A 20,444-nucleotide genomic window follows, 5' to 3' on the forward strand; every position below is an offset into this window, starting at 1 on the left:
AATTATTTTAGTTATTGAAATACTGAGAATCTGTAGATACAGTAAAGCAGAGATGACGTAATGGAAGTCATCACTAGACGTAGGATAAATACCTTATGTTGGTGGTCATGTCATCATACAGTATGTCAACTACACATTGTAAACATGTATTGTATGTTGACAGAGTTGTTCATTATGCAGACATGCACAATGTCGACTTGTGACATGTCAACACATACCAGATGTCTACTTTTTACCCATGCCGACATGAGAACATTCAATGTCAACGTACTGAATGCATTCCCTAGTAGCAATGCTACACTTGTTATGCACATGGGGAAAGCACTGTAGAGCACACATTTAGAACAAGGTTTCCATTTTAAAGAGATTCTCAAATCAATTTCATTATTTCCCATTCCCCCAACCTGTTCCTGACTGCCCATAACAGTACGATTATAGTACTAGATCAATGAATGCACAAGGTGTGATAGCACATAGAGCACAGTATCAGGGATACAGAAGATCTGCATAGAAATGTGTTATACAATTTCCATGCAGGTATCTGAGCTGTGTTATCAGAGTTGGAAGAATTAACACAAAGACAAATAAGAAAACAAAATTAACATTATGTGCTTAGCTGTTAAATCCTTTTCTTTTATTCCATAGGGAACACAGGCTCTACGCTGGGTATAGGTTGGTGGGATAAAGTCCGGGCACCACACAGTTAACTTTGTTAATCACAGCTCAGGCTCACCCCTCCCCCAGCCACAGGCAACTCAGTTAAGTTAACAAACCTAAAGCTGGCCACACACTAGACCAACTTACATCCAACCAGCCAACTTGTTAATTGGTTGGAATGAAAAGCTGGTAACGTATGGGAGTAACTGTTGATCAGCAATTTGCTCCTAAATGCCATAAAACAGATGAAAATGGTCGTCAGACAAGTTTGTTAAATGTTTGATCTAAACAATTTGTTCAAACACCAGTTTTTGTCCATTTTCTGGCGTTTGGGAGCAAATTGCTGATTGTCATTTGTTTTCATCCTTACCACATTTTCCTTCCAACCAATCAACAAGTTGGCTGGTTGGACAGATAATCTTTAGATGTGTGGCCAGCTTAAGGCAATGAGCAAGAAGGAGGAGAAGGAAAACCGACACATAATCAGGTCCAAACACATAAGAAATGTGAACACGAGAACCAGAAGCTGAGCAAAGTCCCGCAAGTCAGGTGTGTTAGGATGGGAGCCCTGTGTCCCCTATAAAAGAGAAGCATTTAACAAGTAAGCACATGAATCTCCTTTTCTTCTTCCTCCATAGGGGACACATGCTCTAAGCTGGGACGTCCCAAAGCTAATCCCCTAAGGGAGGGAACGCTCCTGGGCTGCATTGAACTGCTCTTCGCAAAAAAAAAAGCTGCATCAGGGGAAGTGAAGGTGTCAAAGGAATAGAACTTCAGGACCGTATGGGCAGAAGACCATGTGGCCGCCTTACACATTTGTTCCGCAGAAGCACCACGTTGCACTGCCCATGACGTTCTCACTGACCGGGTTGAATGAGCCCTCACCACGGATGGTGCAGGAAGGTCCGCCGCAACATAAGCGTGGCAAATAGTCAAACGGATCCATTTAGCCAGTAACTGCTTAGTAGCCGGTCAGCCTCATTTGCGAAAGTCATACAGGACATAAGAGAGAATCTTTCTTGCACAAGTCCTTTGTCCCGTCCACATAAATCTGGAGAGCCCGCACTACATCCAAGGAGGCCTCCTCTGGAGAAGAATCCGGAACCTGGAAAGCAGGAACCACAATCTCTTGATAGATGTGAAACCTGGAAACAACTTTAGTAATGTAGCCTAGTCGCATTCGAAGGACAGCTCTGTCCTGGTGAAAGATTAGAAATGGAGAGCAACAGGACAATGCGCTGAAGTCCGATATCGGTCGGACACAGACTCTGGCAAGGAGGAAGACCGGTTTCCAAGCAAGCCAACAAATGTCCACCATGTGGACATTTGTATTCCGGGAATGTAAACCGCTGACAGGGACGGAAGATGCCTTTCCGCCCAAAAGGAAAATGCGACTGGCTTCCTTCATAGTGGTGCGACTGCCGCCTTGATGGTTTATATAGGCGACAGCTGTCATGTTGTCGGACTGTAGTTGGACAGGGCAACTCTGAAAAGGAGGCAAAAGCCCTGTAAACCGCTTGGAGTTCCAGATTGTTGATCAGCAATTGGCTCTCATGAGCCGACCACTGACCCTGAAAAGTCTGCTGATAGGACACTGCCCCCAACCCCCGAAGACTTGTGTCGGTGGTGAGGAAGACCCAGTCCTGAACCCAAAAAGGGATGTCCCCTGGTCAGATGGGACCCCTGGAGCCACCAAAAGAGGGAGTGACGCACTCCCTAAAAGAGAACAATCATCTGAGACCTGGACTGTAGATGGGATTTGTTCCACTGGGCTAGAATCTCCAACCGGAGAGGCCAGGAATGAAACTGGGCATTCTCCACCATGTCAAAGGTGGGGACCAGAGAGCCCAGAATCTGCATGCAAGAGAGAATTGACACCCGGCGGTGATGCAGAAACAAACAAATCTTGGACTGTAAGTCCCGAACCTTGTCTACTGGGAGGAACACCTGCTGAGCCCTGGAGTCCAGCAAGGCCCCCAAATGCACCATTTCTTGAGAGGGAGTCAGAGGATTTCTGCAAATTGATGACCCATCCGTGAGCCTGGAGAAGATCCACTGTGACCCGAATGTGCTCCCCGAGAACCTCCTGAGACTGGGCCAGGAGAAGCAAGTCGTCCATGACCTTCATGAAGACATGAGGAGCCATGGAAACTGTAAGCACAGCTTACACTGTGTGCCTCACTGCAGCCACCAACAAAAAAATAAGAGTTATGGTATAACATACCTTTGTTAACTCTTTTTCTTCTAGGTCCATGGGATCCACAGCCATTACGTTGGGTATGAATCCTGGTCACCAAACAGTTAACACAAACGAGCTCTCTGCTCCCAGGATGCACCAGGGTTCCTCCTCATATACCCCACCCCCTGCCTCAGGTAGCCAGTTCGTTACCAAGCTTAAGCAGGCGGAGACATACAAAGGGTAAGAAAGAATTAACCCATAACTCATGAGTCCAGACTCTCAAGAGGAGAAACTACAGAAAACCTCCCCCAGAACTACAGGTGCGTCTGGGTGGGTGTCCTGTGGACCCCATGGACCTCGAAGAAAAAGAGTTAACAAAGGTATGTTATACCATAACTCTTATTTTCTTCTTCAGGGTCCATGGGGTCCACAGCCATTACGTTGGGGATATCCCAAAGCACTAAACCTACGGGCGGGGACGCTCCTGACTCTCGGAAAATAGGAGAACCCTACTCCCGAAGGAGGCATCCTGAGAGGCAAAAGTGTCAAAGGCATAACAATTGACAAAGGTGTGGACGGAAGACCATGTGGCTGCCCTGCAGAAGTATTCAGCAGAGGCACCCCAGCAGGCCGCCCACGAAGGCCCCACTGACCGTGTGGCTGTACCTTTACTAAGTCTGGCACCACCAGACTAGTCTGACCTGAGGAATTGTCATATGAATCCATCTGACCAGCGTCCGCTTATCGGCTGGCCAGTCTTATGACTGTCATACAGTACAAAAAGGAACCTTCTTCCTCATGCTGTTGGCGTGATCCACATAATTATGTAGCGTACGGCCAACATCCAAGGAAAGCCTCACCTACCGAGAGGCTTATAGTCTGAAAGCTGGGACCACAATCTCTACATTCATATAGAACCAGAATACCACTCTTGGAAGGTATTCCGCCCTAGTATGAAGTACCGCTCTCTCCCGATGACTTAGTAAAACGGGAAAGCGGGAAGAAAGTGCTGCTAGATCAGAGACGCTCCAGTCTCACGAGAAGAACATACTCATAAATCTAACCCCCTAGGGCCACATTTTCTCAGTTCACCCGAACCAGCAGCGTCTGGGTCAAGCAGGGGCCATCAGTATTACTGTATTACTGTGCATTGTGGCTGGACCAAGATGCAATATATAGCACCTATCCTTGTGTATCAATGCCTATTTCCCTATAGATTGTAAGCTTGCGAGCAGGGCCTTCCTACCTATATATCTGTCTGTTATTACCCAGTTTTGTTCTATCAATGTTGACAATTGTAAAGCGCAACGGAATATGCTGCGCTATATAAGAAACTGTTAATAAATAAAATAAAATAAATATTACTGTTGCATATTCCCATAACCCTTAGAGGGAGGGATAGCGGGTGAAGCAAATATGCTAGTTTGAAGTTCTACTCTACTGCCAGAGCATCCACAAACACTGTGCCCGTACCTGGGGACCCTGTGCTTGTGACTCAAAGTCATGAGGTCTACCTCTAGAAGACCCATCCATCCACAAGGCTCTGAAATACCTGTGGATGAAGAGCCCACACTCTCTGGCGCGTATATCCTGCTGGCCTAGGAAGTCCACTTCCAAATTAAGGACTCCTGGTATGAACACAACCGATCTCGCTGGAAAATGACATTCTGCCTCCTGATGGATGAGGCAGTCTTCCTGAGCATGAAAAGCGCTCCTGAATACAGCCCTTAGTTCCAGGACGTTTTCCCTGGCCGGGCAAATTAACAGCTCCTGACAGAAAAAGACTGCCCTGAAACCGGCTTCCAATCTCCTGTCAGTGGAACATTTAAAGGCGAATGCCAATGGCACTGGAAAGGGATATAAGGCCTCAACCTTTCTGGTAATATGGATTTTCCTGCCCGGAGAAAACTCCCTACTACGTTCCCTACAACCCCTGGTATCTCAGGTGGTCTCCCATCAAGTACTAACTGGGCTCAATGCTGCCTAGCCATCAAGATCAAACAATCTTGGGCATGTCCAGTATGGTCTGGCTGCAGTCAGATTTGGGAGGCTTTCCCAACTTTCTGGCATTAGAACACTGGAGCCTCTCCTTATACCGGCTCCACAAGCATCGATTTGACCCCTCTGATCAGGGAGGAGACGTACTGTTGGAAGACGGTCTTCCTCTCTTGAGAGTGACTCCTGGGAGGAGACCCGTGCCTAGACACCAGAAGATGTACCAGAATCTAAGGGCTGGACGGAGCGTGAGACCGATCGCCTTCTGATTCTTTTGGCTGTACTAGCCTAGCTGCTTGCCATAACTGCTAGAAGGCTGCTAAGGACGAAGTCACCTTTTGATCCGAGTGAGCACACATGTCCCTCCAGGACAGATGCCCAGGAAGCCTAAACATGGTAGGTTGCAGCTGCTGAAGATACCTTAATATCAGGGTTAGCGCAGGAGTCGCCAACCTGTCCACAACCTGCGCTATGATCTGGTAGATTTGACTACTGTGGTGACTCTTTAGAACAGTGACCACCACAACCCATTTATATTAAAGTCCAGTGAGGTCCCCCCCATCGCCCCTCTCTGTGGCCTGGCCCACGTAAGGGGCCGACGCCATCTGGTCTTTGGCTGCAAAGACCTAGCAGCCTGTAGTAATTGTTGATGGCTACTAAAGATGATGCCTGCCTCAACCACTGCCTACAGCACCTGGTATTCCCAGGTGGTCTCCCATCAAAGCACCAACCAGGACCAACACGGCATAGCCTCCAAAGTCTGGGCATGTCCAGTGTGGTATGGCTGTAGGTGAAATGTCCATTCATGATGGAAATAGAGGGCATAACCATAGAGGCTGCTGCTACAGGTCACACATGCCACCAACTCAGGGGCCCCAGCCATCTGTCTTACCTTTTCATTGGACATACAAGGTTTATCCAATGTCTAGTATTAATGTGACCATCATTTTACATCCAATGTACCCATGTATCTTTGTAGCGGGTTACATGAGGAGAAACAGCAGTGATAGACTTATGCTGACAAGGCAGCATAATACAGCCAATTCCATAAGTCATGCACATGATACATAATTATATATATACACATATATACATACACGCATATTCACTGTTCATACACACTAAGCTCTCTGGCCAACTACCAAGCACCAGGTAGGACCTAGAGCTCTGTATGACCTGATCACCGGAGTGGAGGCATATATACATACATGCAACAAAATTTTTAGTCAACTACAAACAGCCAACAAGGCTAAGTAGGACATCAAACTTTGTATAACCTGGCCATGCACAGAGAGGCACCCAGGAAGATGAACCAAATCTCCTGAGAACATTTGCAAGTAACCTACTACAAGCGTCGGCTTACAGAACACATACGTGTGAAGCACTCTCTAACCCCTAACCACAGTTTAGGGGTTTCAGGAAAATAAAATTTTTAACAGTAGCACATTCATGCCTAACTGACCAGTTTTGCAAAATCTACCTGTAGATTTGCATCAATCGGTACTGAATCCAAGCAATAAAAGTTGGTAGAATTCCAATGTTAGGCACTTTCCTGGGAACAAGGTATACTCAGGGATAGCCAACTTCCCTCCCCCCCCCCCCAATCAGTACTGAACTCAGCTGAGTCTTCCTAATTAGGAGAGAGGGGGGATGGGCAATCCAGCCCTACCAGTATATGTGAATTACAATATAGCCCATATAGCCTACAGCTGGGGCCAATGTAATGTGTTCATCTTCACACATACGTTAACTTCACTGTCGAAATTAACGTTTCATATCGGAGTTTTTACCTGCGTTAAAGTATCGGGCGCGCGCCCGCTTATCCCCGTATTCAATATAAAATTAACGAAAACGGGAGCCTCCGAAGTTGGATTTGCGTAAAGTTACGAATTTTTCCTTAAAAAAATTGTAAGACTCCCCTAAAGTTGTAAAAACATGCGGGATCACTATGGGTACCCCCGTTTTAGCCTTTAAATGAAAGTCGGGGATTTAAATAGCCGCAGCAGGTGTTTTTTCCCGACATTGAAGAAGTGATGCAGAAAAGCACTTAGGTTTTTTTTTTTCGTTTTTTTAAGTGGTCCCATCAAATTTGGGGTACATGAAAATGGGTACTAGCATATTTTGATGTCCCTAAAGTAAGTTTTTTAAAATTCTGCATTTGTGCACCTGCCGCTATAAATCTATTCTAGAAAACACCTGCCGCATACATGCAGAATAGCCCTGAACCTATTTCCCTATTGTTAATCATTTTTTTCCCATTTTTTTTTTTTTCACCCCAATTTTTAATTTCATTTTTTGAGGTGTCCCTATTTTTTTTTAAACTTTTTTTGACACAGTTCTTTTTTAAATGTCATTCCCAGGGGTGAAGGCTATTTTTTTTAAGTCTGCACCCCTAAACCCCAATTCTGCACTTTTTTTCGACACCTATTCAATGGTGAAAAGTTATCCCCGTTTTTTATCAAAGACTTTTCAAAACTGCGATAAGTCTTTGAAATTGAATACGGTGTAAAACTAAAACCTGCGATAATGACGTCATAAGTGCGATATTAACGCAAAAACGATGTTATCACTCCCATATTGAATACCCCTAATAGTCTTTCAGAAACAAATGCAGCATAACTCAGTAAAACTTAACGCATTTAAGCAGTAAGTTTGCCATAGGCTCTTAATCAAAAAGCACAGCAGCTTAATAGGATATTTGAGCCTGTTCAACCTGCCCTAAGCAAGATATTTTGGTCCATAATCTGGGAAAAGGAAACCCAAGGGCGTTCCTATCCAGAAGCTGGGAGGTTTGTCTACTTAACACAGTAACCACATAATTCAGATTGTATGAAATCCTGTGGGGAAAACCCCCCAGCACAGGGACCTTAGCCGCCTGTCCTTCAGACTCTGAGACATAATGATGACAAGTTCTGAGTACACACATGATTTGTTTCACCCTAATTACCCACACACCCGTAGGAAAGGGTTAAGGGAAAAGACAGTGATAATTTACAGGAGTCACAGTTCTTTTTACATAAGAAATAGTATCCATAAAACAACAATCACATGTCATGCATAAACACTCTGCGAGTCATATGCATATAAGCTCTCACTACCACAATCAGCCTAGGCTTAGGTAGGATAGAGCCCTGTAAAAACCTAGACCAGCAGTAGGCAAGGTATACAGGGAGACTGCCCAACGTCCTCTCTTGTAGGAGCAGCGTTCAGAGAGCAAATGACATACACTCTGGCTGCCCTATATGGAGGTTGGGAAGCGCAATCCACAATCAACTGTGCCAGAGGACTGAACTAGCGTGTGGATTGGGGGAGGGGCCGCCGGGGAAGCGTACCTCCCCTATGCTGCTTGGACCTGCCCGGTAAACTGACCTGGCCGCCGCCACAAGCCCCGGCTGGTCAGGAACATCAAATCCCGGTGGTCTAGGCTAGGAGAACAAGCCGTATGCCTCCTGACTGCAGCGCGCCTCCGGCCAGTCTCACCGCTGGAGGCCGGACTGCCACGTGGTCCCGGCGTCAGCGGCCGCCGCGACCACCTGCTTACCTGCCATCCCCTTGATCCGGTTGCAGTCCAGAAAGTCCCTGCCGAATCCATTGCCAAGGACCTGCCGAGGAGGTAGTTGCAGTGCGTGGCCAGTGCGCCTCCAATCAGGCGTGAGGCTGCTTCCAGGACAGCTCAGACCACCCGCTGAGATAGAGAGTAAAACTTCTTTTTTTTTTTTTTTTTTGTTACTCGTCTGCAGGACTGCTCCAGCAGTCCCACTGTCTATGTGGCGAACACACCAAACAGGAAGAACTGGCTACCTGAGGCAAGGGGTGGGGTATATGAGGAGGAACCCCGATGCATCCTGGGAGCAGAGAGCTCGTTTGTTTTAACTGTTTGGTGACCAGGATTCATACCCAACGTAATGGCTGTGGACCCCATGGACCCCGAAGAAGAAAACTGAGTTGCCTGGCTGGGGTATAGGGGAGCCTGGGCTGTTATTTACAAAGTTAACTGTGAGGTGTCCAGACTCCATCCCACCAACCTATAACCAGCATAGAGCCTGTGTCCCCTATGGAGGAAGAAGACAATTATTAACTTTACTGAAGAATCCCTATATCTCTATGACAGTGTGGCAAATAATACAGTTGAAAAATTCACTGTCATGCATTATTGGTAATACATAGAAATTAGTTTGCTCCAGGATTTAAAAAAGTCTGAAATGATCAAATTCCTGAAACAAGGATTAGGCACAATGACTTTGTGGTCTGTACATACTATTTATTTTGGTTGAATCTTGGCTTGTTTCCACTCTTTTTCTGGATAACAATAATTGCTCCATTTTCATACCTGACTCCATCCAGTCTGTAAAACAAACAGTGCGCAGTTTAAAACTGATCCAGACCTTCGACAATCATCAACTTTTGACATTAATAACTAAATATGTAAGGCAGTGGTTCCCAAACTCGCTCATCGAGGCACCCTAACGGCTCAGGTTTTAAGGATATCCAAGGTTGAGCACAGATGGTTAAATAAAAAAACTGAGGTACTAATGAAGTCACCGGTGCACAAGCATGGTTATCTTTAAAACCTGGACCGTTAGGGTGCCATACACTCAAGTTTGGGGACCTCGGGTGTAAGGGAATTTTTCTTTTAATCAGAACTAGAGAGGCAAATAATCAGAGCGTTTCTATCTTATGCATAGCAGCCATCCTGTGTTTAAAGTACACTGCAGTCAGCCTCTCTGCTTCCACAAAGACTGACAAAAAGTAATAGCTTCTACCCAGGCAAATGTAAATGTTCAACTTAAGCTTAGTGGCCCCTTCACTTAACTAGTACATAAACTTCAAAAACATATGAACATCTGTTGTGAAATCATATTAGTTCATACCTCCCACTACCACTTATGGCGGGGCAGTCCCGCTATTCAGGGACGATCCCGCCCGCGAACCACAGTGTCCCGCTGGTGGGGTGAAGTTGGGGGAGATTATTCTAACAGAGCGGGTGAATAGATGTTGTGCGCATGCTCACGGCATCTCTTCACAGTGAGGGGAGAACCTGGGGGCAGCCCAGCATCTCCGGGGATGCAGGTCTCGCCACACAAGTCATGTAAACGAGGGAGTGCCACGAGGCCACACCTCTTAACCGATAGGTCACGCCCCGTCTCTGGCACACGGAAGTACCACATCTGCAATTACAAATGTTGGAAGGTATGTTAGTTTGTTATTTAGCCTAGACTACTTATTTTGCTGCAGCATCAAATCAAAGTAGTATCTCACCTCACTGATACAAAACGTCATAGTAAATGTATTATTATAAAAATATGCATCTGCAATGGTTCAGAGTTTGTAACAGCCAGGATCCAATCCATGGGAGTGCTGCAACAAGCTTTCTAAAGAGTGGAGAAGTGCACAAATGGAGAAGATGCCCATAGCAACCAATCAGCTTCTACCTTTTATTTTATAGAATGTACTTGATAAATGTGAACCGATGTGTTGCTATGGACAACTAAACTTGTCCACCTCTCTGCCCTTTACATCTCCCCCTACAGTATGTATCTGAATTAGCTTCATGATCCATGGCGGAGACTCCTCCTATAAATAGTTTACTGACCAACCTCAACGTCATCTCTAGGAAATAAGAAAAAGCCTAGGACAAATGGACATGAATCTTTTTTTTATGTGGATTTCTCATCTCAAACACCAGGACACTGCATGATAGTGTAGTACTCTCTTAATACATTTAATATGAACATTTAAAAAACAATCTTTGAGCACACCTTGAACTCAGATTGCTAAGCCCAAACCTCTTGGCTATACTCTGCAGCATTTTCACAGGGCTAGTTTCTTCACTAATATATTTGGGCTTCTTGGAAGGCTTTGCCTTGCTTTTCTTCTTTTCATTGTCTGCACAGATCTCGCTGTTCCTGTAAACCTCGTATGCAGACTTTCTTTTCATATCTTCATTAAAACTAATTTTCTGGAAATCTGAGATGATGTTGTCATTATTTTCTTCTAGTTTCCCTTTTTGAATGGCTCTTGGTTTGTGACCTTGAACCAACATGTCGCATGTGTCCATGTACACAAACTGCAAGATGTAGGGGAAAAGACCAGGAGGCATTTTCTCTATAACAAACACATCACATCCGGCGGCATCCTCTCCATTATGGTAAAGATCTGGAAAGTCAATCTGGTTACTGTCTCCAGAAAAAAACAGCCTTCGGAAGAAGTCACATTTCATGGCCAGAATGTACTTATGCGCTGAAAAACTTTGGGAATCCAGCAAGAAAGTCACATCGTGGATGTTATCCAACTCATCTACTTCATTAAGAAGTTTCTTAAAATCCTCAGCAAAAATGGAAGAAGACACAACAGGAACTTCAAAAAGGCTGAAAGACAAAAACCATGTATGAATACAAAGAAATATTTTTGTTTATTTTTAATTATCGTTGTTTCTATAGAAACAAAGGAGAATGTTTCAATAATGGCTTGCTCTATTCACAAACTGAAATATATATATTTTGTGGCTATCCTGATGGAAAAAAACCTGCCCCATTCAATGAAATTCTGCCTTAAAACACACACAGCCTTCATTCCTTCAAATGCTTTTTTTAAATTCACTTATTCACTCAAAACTACTGGACCACTGTGTGATACCTAATCCATCACCAATGCCATATCCACTTTGTGTCTCCCCACTATCACCACTCCTACCTCTCCCTTTTAGAATGTAAATATATAGGTGTGCGTGGACCTGCCATCAGCTGGGTCAACTCAGCTGTTCCCACTATGCCCTCACGACATCCAGCTATACTTACAGCCTGTTTTCGTTCCTCTTCTTGGGGTGGTCTGCTGCAATCCTCACCCTGTTCTGACCGACTCTTCCCCTCTCTGTTCCGTATTCCCCCAATACTTACCCGTTTTCCGTCGGCCGCTCCTCCTAGGCTAGATCTGTCCCCTCTCCTTAGCAGTAGCCTTTGGTTTGCGTCCCCCGGCTCCCATTGCACGTGCATGTTGGAGATGGAACAGAACTTACACAATATAGTTCGACACTGCTGAACTTTGTAGATCACCATAACAAAATGTTAATAATAATAATAAAGTTGTTGAACAGTCTACAAGTAATTGGCTGCCATTGAACATGTCCAGCCATATCCATATATTGTCCACATTTCTTTGATGCAAACGGTGTGATTAACAATTCACAAGATGGGGGGCAGTGCATGAATACCTCATTCTACCCCCACACATTCCACTGTATTTATTAGAAGAGCGGTCTGGTCAGGGAAGTACAAGTCGATCAATGTGCTGCATTACAGGCACTGGTGCCATTTGTCCCCCAAAAAAGCTATGATTCATCTGTAGTTCAACAGCCTAAAAAGACAGATTATGCACATTGCAACTTTGAACAGACAGCAGTGTACTGGCGATTTCTTCTAAGTGTCTTGCCACCCAATGGGTAATCTAATTTTTAGCCTCTTACACTACACCTTTCTGCTCATTATTAAAGTCCAGTCTACTCTACTCAGTACTCAATCTATTTTTTTTTTCTATTCTTTCTCACGTTGGTAACTGTTGATTTGTTGTATACAAATATATTCCAGAGCCCAACCCCCTACAACTTTTATTTTTCACTTTCTGTACACCCTCATGCTTCTCCATTTATATTACTGTTTGAAAATTAATAAAAAGATTTTAAAATAGATTAAAACGAAATTGGATTATCCTAGATTACATAAAGATAAAATGTACATGTATTTTTTTTTTTCAAACAACAATTACTTATATTACACTGTGGGCCGGATTCAATTGGTTGCAAGAATTTACCGTGTTGGGAAAAGGGTCGTATCCTCGGGCTTTAACAAACGAAGCTATTCAATTACAGCGCCTTTTCCTTGTGCAGTAATTTACCTGCTAACGTGCGTTAACCCATAGGATCGGAGGGGAAGTTCCTGGAGCAATGGGTTAACACATTTGCGGCACACACAATCAGGGCATTTAACGTGCATTCTGTTCGAGCCTCCTCAGACTTGAATTGAAAGCCTTGTTAACTGCAGATCGCAGGTTGCATTGAATAGCCCTGGCAGATCAATTAGCCTGCGATAATTAACTGTGGCTAATTGAATCCGTCCCATAGACAATAGGTTTATTTTTTAAATAATAATTTCCCCAAAAATAGGAATAAAATATTTCCATTTAACACATAAGGTAGGATGACCAGAACTGTGCACAGAAAGTTATAGATGGTGCCTGTGTGGCGCTGGTCTTCCATGACTTTACATACTGTGTTACAGCACGCTATAAATGCGGAGGCAGCCTTTTATATTTTAAATGCATTGACTCCCTTGGTCTCAAAGGGAGCATCTGAAGGAAAATTATCTATAAGTGGTAGTTATATTTTTTATTATACAGGGTGTTTCACTCGCTACTGGCGAGTGAAAGCTGTTCTTAGAAATTTTTAAGTAATTGACGTTTCAGATGTGGGGCTGCAGCCCAGTCCAAAATTCTAATAGAGGAACCACACCAACTGTCAGGATGTGGATCCCCTATTTGAATTTGGGACTGCGGAGCTGACTAGGGTGGTGAACAGCTGACCTTCACTTTGCGCATGTGTGATCAGCTGGCCTGGATGTTAATGGCGAACACTTTCAACACTTGCTATGACATCCTCATGTTTCTCATAGACCAATGTATGTCTGTGTCACATTTCACTAAATTAAGTCAATTAATTAAAAGTTATAAGAAAAACTTTGGGGCCAATAGCGAGTGAAACACCCTGTATTTCTACTTACAGTTTTATTTTTCAGTAACACAGACACTAGTAACTGCACAGACAAATTATTTGCAGGGTTCAATTCTATAAACCAAAACATTTTTTGAATGAAGCCCCTGAGGAAGTTAGTAACGGAAGAAACGCATTGGGTGGACTACATATACACCTCTGATAGATGCTGTAACTGTACCCTCTTATGCTTCTTCTTAATTTTTTGCTGGACTATTATTTCTAATAATTGGTCTTGCGGGACCCAAGGAATCTGATATCTATACAAGCGAAGCTTATACTGCAAATAAACTGTGCTGGGTACTGGATGCCAGTGCTCAGGATCTCGGCGGTGAAAAAAAACCTGACACTTACATTCCGACTGGTCACAATCCCAACACCTACAGGTGAGTACCTACACCAACCCCTAACCTTCCCTCCCTGCAGGCTAACCCTAAGTCCCGCCCCCCCCCCCTTCCACTGGCAGTCTAACTCTAACCCTCCTCCACCCCGCAATCTACCCCTAACCCTCCCCTTAGTGCCTAACCCTAACCCCAATACTTACCATCGGGATGACGGTGCCTGGATTCTGACTGATGTTGAGATTCCGGCGCCGGAATACCGGCCACCGGGATGTCAACTAAATCTCAATAAACTATACTACAGATGTGTCCTTATATACTGTTGCTGCAGTCACACCAGACAGCCCTCTCGGCACACCAGGTCCCATGCAACTCTGCTTCCAACAAGCGTGTTTTTTGCCCAAAAATGCATTTTACTTGCATCTCATTGATTCTGAATCTGTATACGAAGTGCTATGATGCAGCAGCCGCGGCTTTTTTCCACATTAAGCTTCGGTATGCTTTGATTACAGACTCAGTCGTACACAGAAATACAAGTGTAGCATCAGTGCAGTCTCCTGGTGAGTCCTAGTCGCATTGAATTGCGATTCAGACGCATTTTCTGGTGAAAAAGATGCTTGGTACAAGCAGAGTTGCACAAGACCTAGCGGCTTACTAGGCCCAGATGTCTTGCGCATAATAGCTTATTGAGGCTGAGTGCATGAGGACACATCTGTATGCTGTTTTTCTTGTATGTGTTTAGTGCTCAGAGTTGAATAAATACTTTGTTGCATGTTTTAAAACATACTGCACAATGTGGTTACGTGTTTTGTTATCACAATACCCTTTAAGAACCACAAACGGATTATTATAAAGGAACGTATATGATGTAAAGATCTGGTACGCAGACTTGATATTTTTTTATGCACTTTACAGTAATTTTATCTACTGTAACTCATCATTCTGTGTCCCTATCATTATAAATTGGATTAGACGATTGTGATTTTTCTTCATATTGCTGGGTTATTCCAACCTGGGAGAAACAAGTGGATTATACTTTTTTGGACAATATCGGAGCATTCCAGGTCCTGGCTGTGGATTCCTAATGCTGGGCATACACTATACAATGATCTGTCAGATATCTGTCCAATCTGGCTGGTTGGAATGAAAATCTGGTAATGTATGGGAGCAAACGGCAATCAACCATTTGCTGACAAACATGAGAAAGCAGACGAAAATGGTCGTTCCCAGACAAATTGGTTAAATCAAACAAATTTAAAGAGTTTGAACAAAAATTTTTGTCTATTTTTCAGTGTTTAAGACCATTGGTTGATTGTCATTTGCTCCCATACATTACCAGATATTCATTCCAACCAGCCAGATTGGACAGATAATTGTATAGTGTATGCCCAGCATAAGAATGACTCGCCTAACAAATAATCATCCTATTACATTGTTATTAAACTTGGTGATCATTCACAAATCAATGTCAAATTACACAATTTTCATATTTAAGAAATGCACAGTAAAGAGTGTTACCTTGTTTTTGGATCGGATTGCAACACAGCAAAGTTACATCCATTAGGATCTGTTGTTACACTAACAGCCCTGTGGACAAAGGGAAGCTTCTGAAGACAAATTCTTTCATACACACTGTACAAATCGGAGTGAGCAGAGTCTGACACTGAATGCTCTGCAAGAGAAAATAAAAGTGTTTCTCACCTATTAACCTAAAATGCTACTACTCCTGTGTATATTGTGCAGTCAGAATAACACAAGACCTAAATAACAAAACAAAAAACAAATAATTTTCCTAGGCATGGGTCAGGTTGCTTTAGATTGGACTACTTCACAAAAAACAGACAAAAGAAAGACCCTTTTGTACAATACTTTAATCTGCAGAATGACTTGCATAATATGTTTTACACGCTATTTGTACTAACGTTACAAGTAGTCGTTTTTCTGAGTGAACATATATGACAGCTCACATATGGGGATGTAGTTAAAATACCTGCGGACGGGATTCCGGGCCGATATACCGACGCCGAAATCCCTACCGCTAACAAAATGGTGACGCCGCTATCCCATATGAGATCAGGATACCGGTGTCAGCATCCCGACTGACAGAATCCTGAACGTCAGGAAGGTGGTGAGTATGGTACATACCCGGGGATGGTAGGGGTTAGGATTAGGCACCCCCGGGGGAAATTTAGGGTTAGGCACCCTGCAGAGAGACTTAGGTTTAGGGTGCGGGGAGGGGGGATTAGGGTTAGGCACCACTGGGGGAAGGTTAGGGTAAGGCACCCCCCCGGGAGCCATAGGTTTAGGGTGCAGGCAGATGGGGTTAGGTTTGCGCACCACCGGGGGGAGGTTATGGTAAGGCACCCCCCCAGGGAGGTTAGGGTTAGGCACCACTAAGGGAGAGTTAGGGTTAGGGTAGGGGGAGGGTTAGGGTGCTTGCCTCTCCTGTCGGGATCTTCACAGTCCAGCATCGGTATTTGAACTGGCGGCTATTGAGCTCCCGGTATATCATACCCATTCCCACATATGACATCTGGGAGTATTTAGCAGTAGCACAAAGTTACAGGATTGTGCCCAAAAACTATTAACATTCACTTTCTGGAAACCAGAAAGTTTAATATTATATCCCTTTGCCCCTAAGTATCCGAAACATCAGGATTCCAATGCCCAGGATCCCATCATGCAGGAGATATGCCTCACAAACACTTCTGTAATGCTGGCCATACACGCTACAATTATCGGGGCGATCCGCCTGATATTGGCGGATCGCCCCGATAATTGTAGCGTGTGGGGGGGCGACTGAGGGTTAAATACTGCTCGGTCGGGCATGCCGGATTGTCCAGCATGCCCCTCCGATGCGATATTTCCTGGTAAACTGTCGGCCGCATCGGGCAGTGTATGCCCATCCGCGGCCAACAGACAGACATTTCATGTGTTCCTTCCTACGGAAGGAACAGGGAAATGTCTCCTCCCCTGGGGGCGGAGCGCGGATGTCGGGCTGATACACTGTGAGAAAAATCTCACAGTGTATGCCAGGGACATCTGCGGCTGGCAGCCAGCCAGATAAAATGTCTGTCGGTCTGACAGACATTTTATCTGGCCGTGTATGCCCAGCATAACATCTAGTTCTCCTAATGCTGAAATCCAAAATCCTGGATCTTGAATGGGCATCGATTGTAATATTATGTATTTTGAATATTAACTCTCTTCTTAGATGAAATAACATATTTCCTATACTAAGATACCATCTTATATTTACAGACTGAATTAAAGGGTTCTAAGCAAACCTGCAATGCATGAGAATAGAGGAACAAGCCTTATACATTCATGCAGTGTAAAATTCTGAGCATTCTCTGTCTCCTTCTCCAGAAATAACACATTCACCATTTAAACATTAATTACATTTACATTATGTATAGAAAGAGATTACGAAAATACCTTTTTTGTCAACATGGTTTTTTTTTTCAGGCATCCACTTTCCACTAAATCCTTCTCCTTCTTGTGTGACAAACAGCATTTCATTCTTATTTAAGGCAAAGTCAGACATAAATACTTGTCTCCCATAAACCCATCGGCATTGCTTAATGGAACTGCTGGTTGATTTAGAACAAAATACCTTTAAAACAGAATAAGTTATCATGCATACAACAAAATATAAAAAAGTTTTTTAAAAACAATTTTTAAATGGTGTGGTATGACGTCGACATTCAGAAGGTTAACAGGTTCTGACTGTCAAGTCAGAATGTCGACATTATCATTAGGTCTACAACCAAAATGTCGACATATAATTGGGTTGACATGGTTAAAATGTGGCCACATTCAGAATCTCAACATTTAACATGTAGACACCTTTTTTTATTATTATTTTACCCTAACCATCAACAAAAAAACCATGTTGACATTCTGGTATCAAAATTTAAAATGTTGACATTCTGAAAATGTCAACATTTTAATCAAGATGACCTAATTGTATGTCGACATATTGGTTGTCGACTAAAGGACCATGTCGACATTTTGAAGTGTTCGACATTCTGGTGTCGACTAGGTGACCAGATATAATTTTTAAAGGGGATATGTCTACTTACAGTTACATTTTCTTCGTCAAGGCTCTAGACATAAATAGTGGGTTAAGTTTTACCCCTAGGAGACAGGGCATTGGGAATAATACATCACCTCCCCAACCTGCTGACCTCCCCTTTCACCCAACTACAACACAAATAGCCCAGCTTAAAGAACATGAAAGAGCAAACAGACACCTACATTCAACTTTCAGTCTCCTGCAGCAGAATGAACAGATGCCTAGAGAAACTACCCACCAAAGGCAGCTTCCACAGATGTGGCAATGTCGACTTTGCAACATTTGGAAAAGGTATGTGGGGTCAACCTGGTGGTCCCTCCACAAACCTGGTCCTCTGATGCATTATAATTTACACAGTACAAAAAGTCCCAGTAGTCCTGGTCATGTGCGGTCAATCTAGAGGTTATATTTGGCAAATAGCCATATTACTGGATTGGAAGATCAACTGGAAGGAGATAAATGTATCCCATCAAGATGTAGTTATGAGACCAGCAGCCGCAATGCCGCCGGTCTAAATGCCGCTGAGGGAAGGCCGACAAGGGACTTAAGATTTGGTCGAAATACCGACGCATTTCTTAATCCCGAGGCCGGAATCCAGTAGGACATCAGCCAAAACGAGGTGAGTCCGGGGTGCCATTAGCCGCGGGAGGGGGGGGGAGTTAGGTTTAGATAGCATAGCGGGGTTAGTGTTAGGTTATATTTGGGGGGGAGGTTAGGGTTAGGCACTCCTAGGGGGGAGGGTTAGGCACTAATAGGGCAGGGGTAGGTTTAGGCACAGAATGGGGTGGGGTTAGTGTGAGGGGTGGGGTGGGTTAGGTCACAAGAAAGGAGGGTTAGGGGGAGAAGGGGGAGGGTAAGTATACCATCGGGATGCCGCTGTCGGTATTTTGACAGGAAGCTTCCCGACAGCCGGCATTACATACCAAAATATAAGTGTTGTAACATTGTAAACCAAGTGACACAGATAAATTGGAAGAGTTGGGAAGGCGAGGTCAGGGAAAAAATCAATAAAAAATCCACCAGTATTAAATGCCACAAGCAAAATATATAAAAATGTTCTCCAATAATAATATCCACGTCAACTTTTTAAATGGTAAATGTGTATTCTTAAGGAAAACTAAGTGAGGTGACTTATGGATAAAATATATATATATATATATATATATATATGACCTGCCATCAGCTGGGTCAGCTGCGCCCATTACTCCGTCTCCCCATCCCGCTCTACTTATACCATTTCTGTTCCTCTTCTTGGGGTGGGTGACATTGCTGTGGTGGGAGCCTGCGGCATGATCCCTTATATACATTTATACATTTGTAAAATAACCCAGTACATGCATGGTCACTTCAGTACATTGATGAAATAGTTTTTAGATGAGTTACAATATGTCCAGGAAAAAAGATACATCTGGACCTTTGTAATATATATTACTCCATATTAGTCTCCTAGTAGCCTATTGGGCGCACCAGCAGACTGTGCTGATGAAATTGATAGGTGACACTTGTATATCTGTGTGCGACTGAGTCTCTGAATCTGTATACAAAGTGCCACAATGTAGCGGCCTCAGCTTTTTTCATTTCAAGTTCCGTTGTGCTTTCCATACAGACTCAGTGCACACAGACATTCAAGTGTCGCATATCAAATTAATCAGCAGTGTCTGCTGGTGCGTCCTAGTCACATCGCATTGCCACTTATATGCATTTTCGGCAATAGCAGAATAGCATGGGACCTGGCAGCTCACTCACGCCAGGCAAGTCACACTGCTTGACATATTGAGGCTAGATGTATGAGAACACATCTATACACACACTCACACATACACATGAATAAAACACACACTTAGGACATTTTTAAACATTGTTATAGTGTTATACAAGTCATTTACAAGAGTAGGAGCCCTATGCCCACCTACTATGCAGTTTACAGCTGAGGGTGAATAAACTTTTCTGAAATAAATGTGATTGTGGCTATTATAACATACATCTATTGCATGTACAGCATCTCAACATTAAATAAAGTCAGACTTACTCTGCCAGCTTGATCCAAGGCAAGGAAGCAAACAGGCTGCCCACCATTTTCTTTGAGATGTTGTGTATCTGCTTTATGATCTAGAATTCCTCCAGAAACATGGACCTTCTTTAAGTTTAATTGTCTGTACAAAGAGCATCATTTGTTAGTTTGAAACATGGCAGTAACATTAAACTTTAAGGAAAAGAACAATCTCTTACTTAGATGCTAGCTTCTTGCACTGGTATTCGGTAAGGAGATAAATGTCTCCCCTCTCAGTGACACATACTGTAGCTCCATCACTGGCAGACACGAGCGATATATTGATGTCTTTATGATGCAGAGCAGAGATTTGCCGAGGACAGCTGACATGCTTTTCTCCATTAGGGTCTAGCAAATATCCTACAGGAAACAAATAATTGAAG

The 20,444-nt window shown here is 43.7% G+C and overlaps 1 protein-coding gene across 2 annotated transcripts in view; it reads right to left on the reverse strand.

Moving 5' to 3' along the window:
• Positions 1-20,444, reverse strand: part of IBTK (inhibitor of Bruton tyrosine kinase) — a 147,150-nt gene that overhangs the window by 100,310 nt on the left and 26,396 nt on the right. For both annotated transcript variants that reach the window (XM_088471752.1, XM_088471761.1), the window contains exons 8-13: positions 20,241-20,421; positions 20,041-20,164; positions 17,372-17,549; positions 15,452-15,605; positions 10,591-11,199; positions 9,090-9,176 (exon numbers count right to left, since the gene is read on the reverse strand). In XM_088471752.1, the coding sequence (XP_088327878.1) occupies positions 9,090-9,176; positions 10,591-11,199; positions 15,452-15,605; positions 17,372-17,549; positions 20,041-20,164; positions 20,241-20,421 (1,333 nt within the window). The remainder of the gene's footprint in view (positions 1-9,089; positions 9,177-10,590; positions 11,200-15,451; positions 15,606-17,371; positions 17,550-20,040; positions 20,165-20,240; positions 20,422-20,444) is intronic.

The sequence above is a fragment of the Taudactylus pleione genome, unplaced genomic scaffold (genome assembly GCF_031769625.1).
Source record: "Taudactylus pleione unplaced genomic scaffold, aTauple2 ptg000015l, whole genome shotgun sequence".
Lineage (NCBI taxonomy): Eukaryota > Metazoa > Chordata > Amphibia > Anura > Myobatrachidae > Taudactylus > Taudactylus pleione.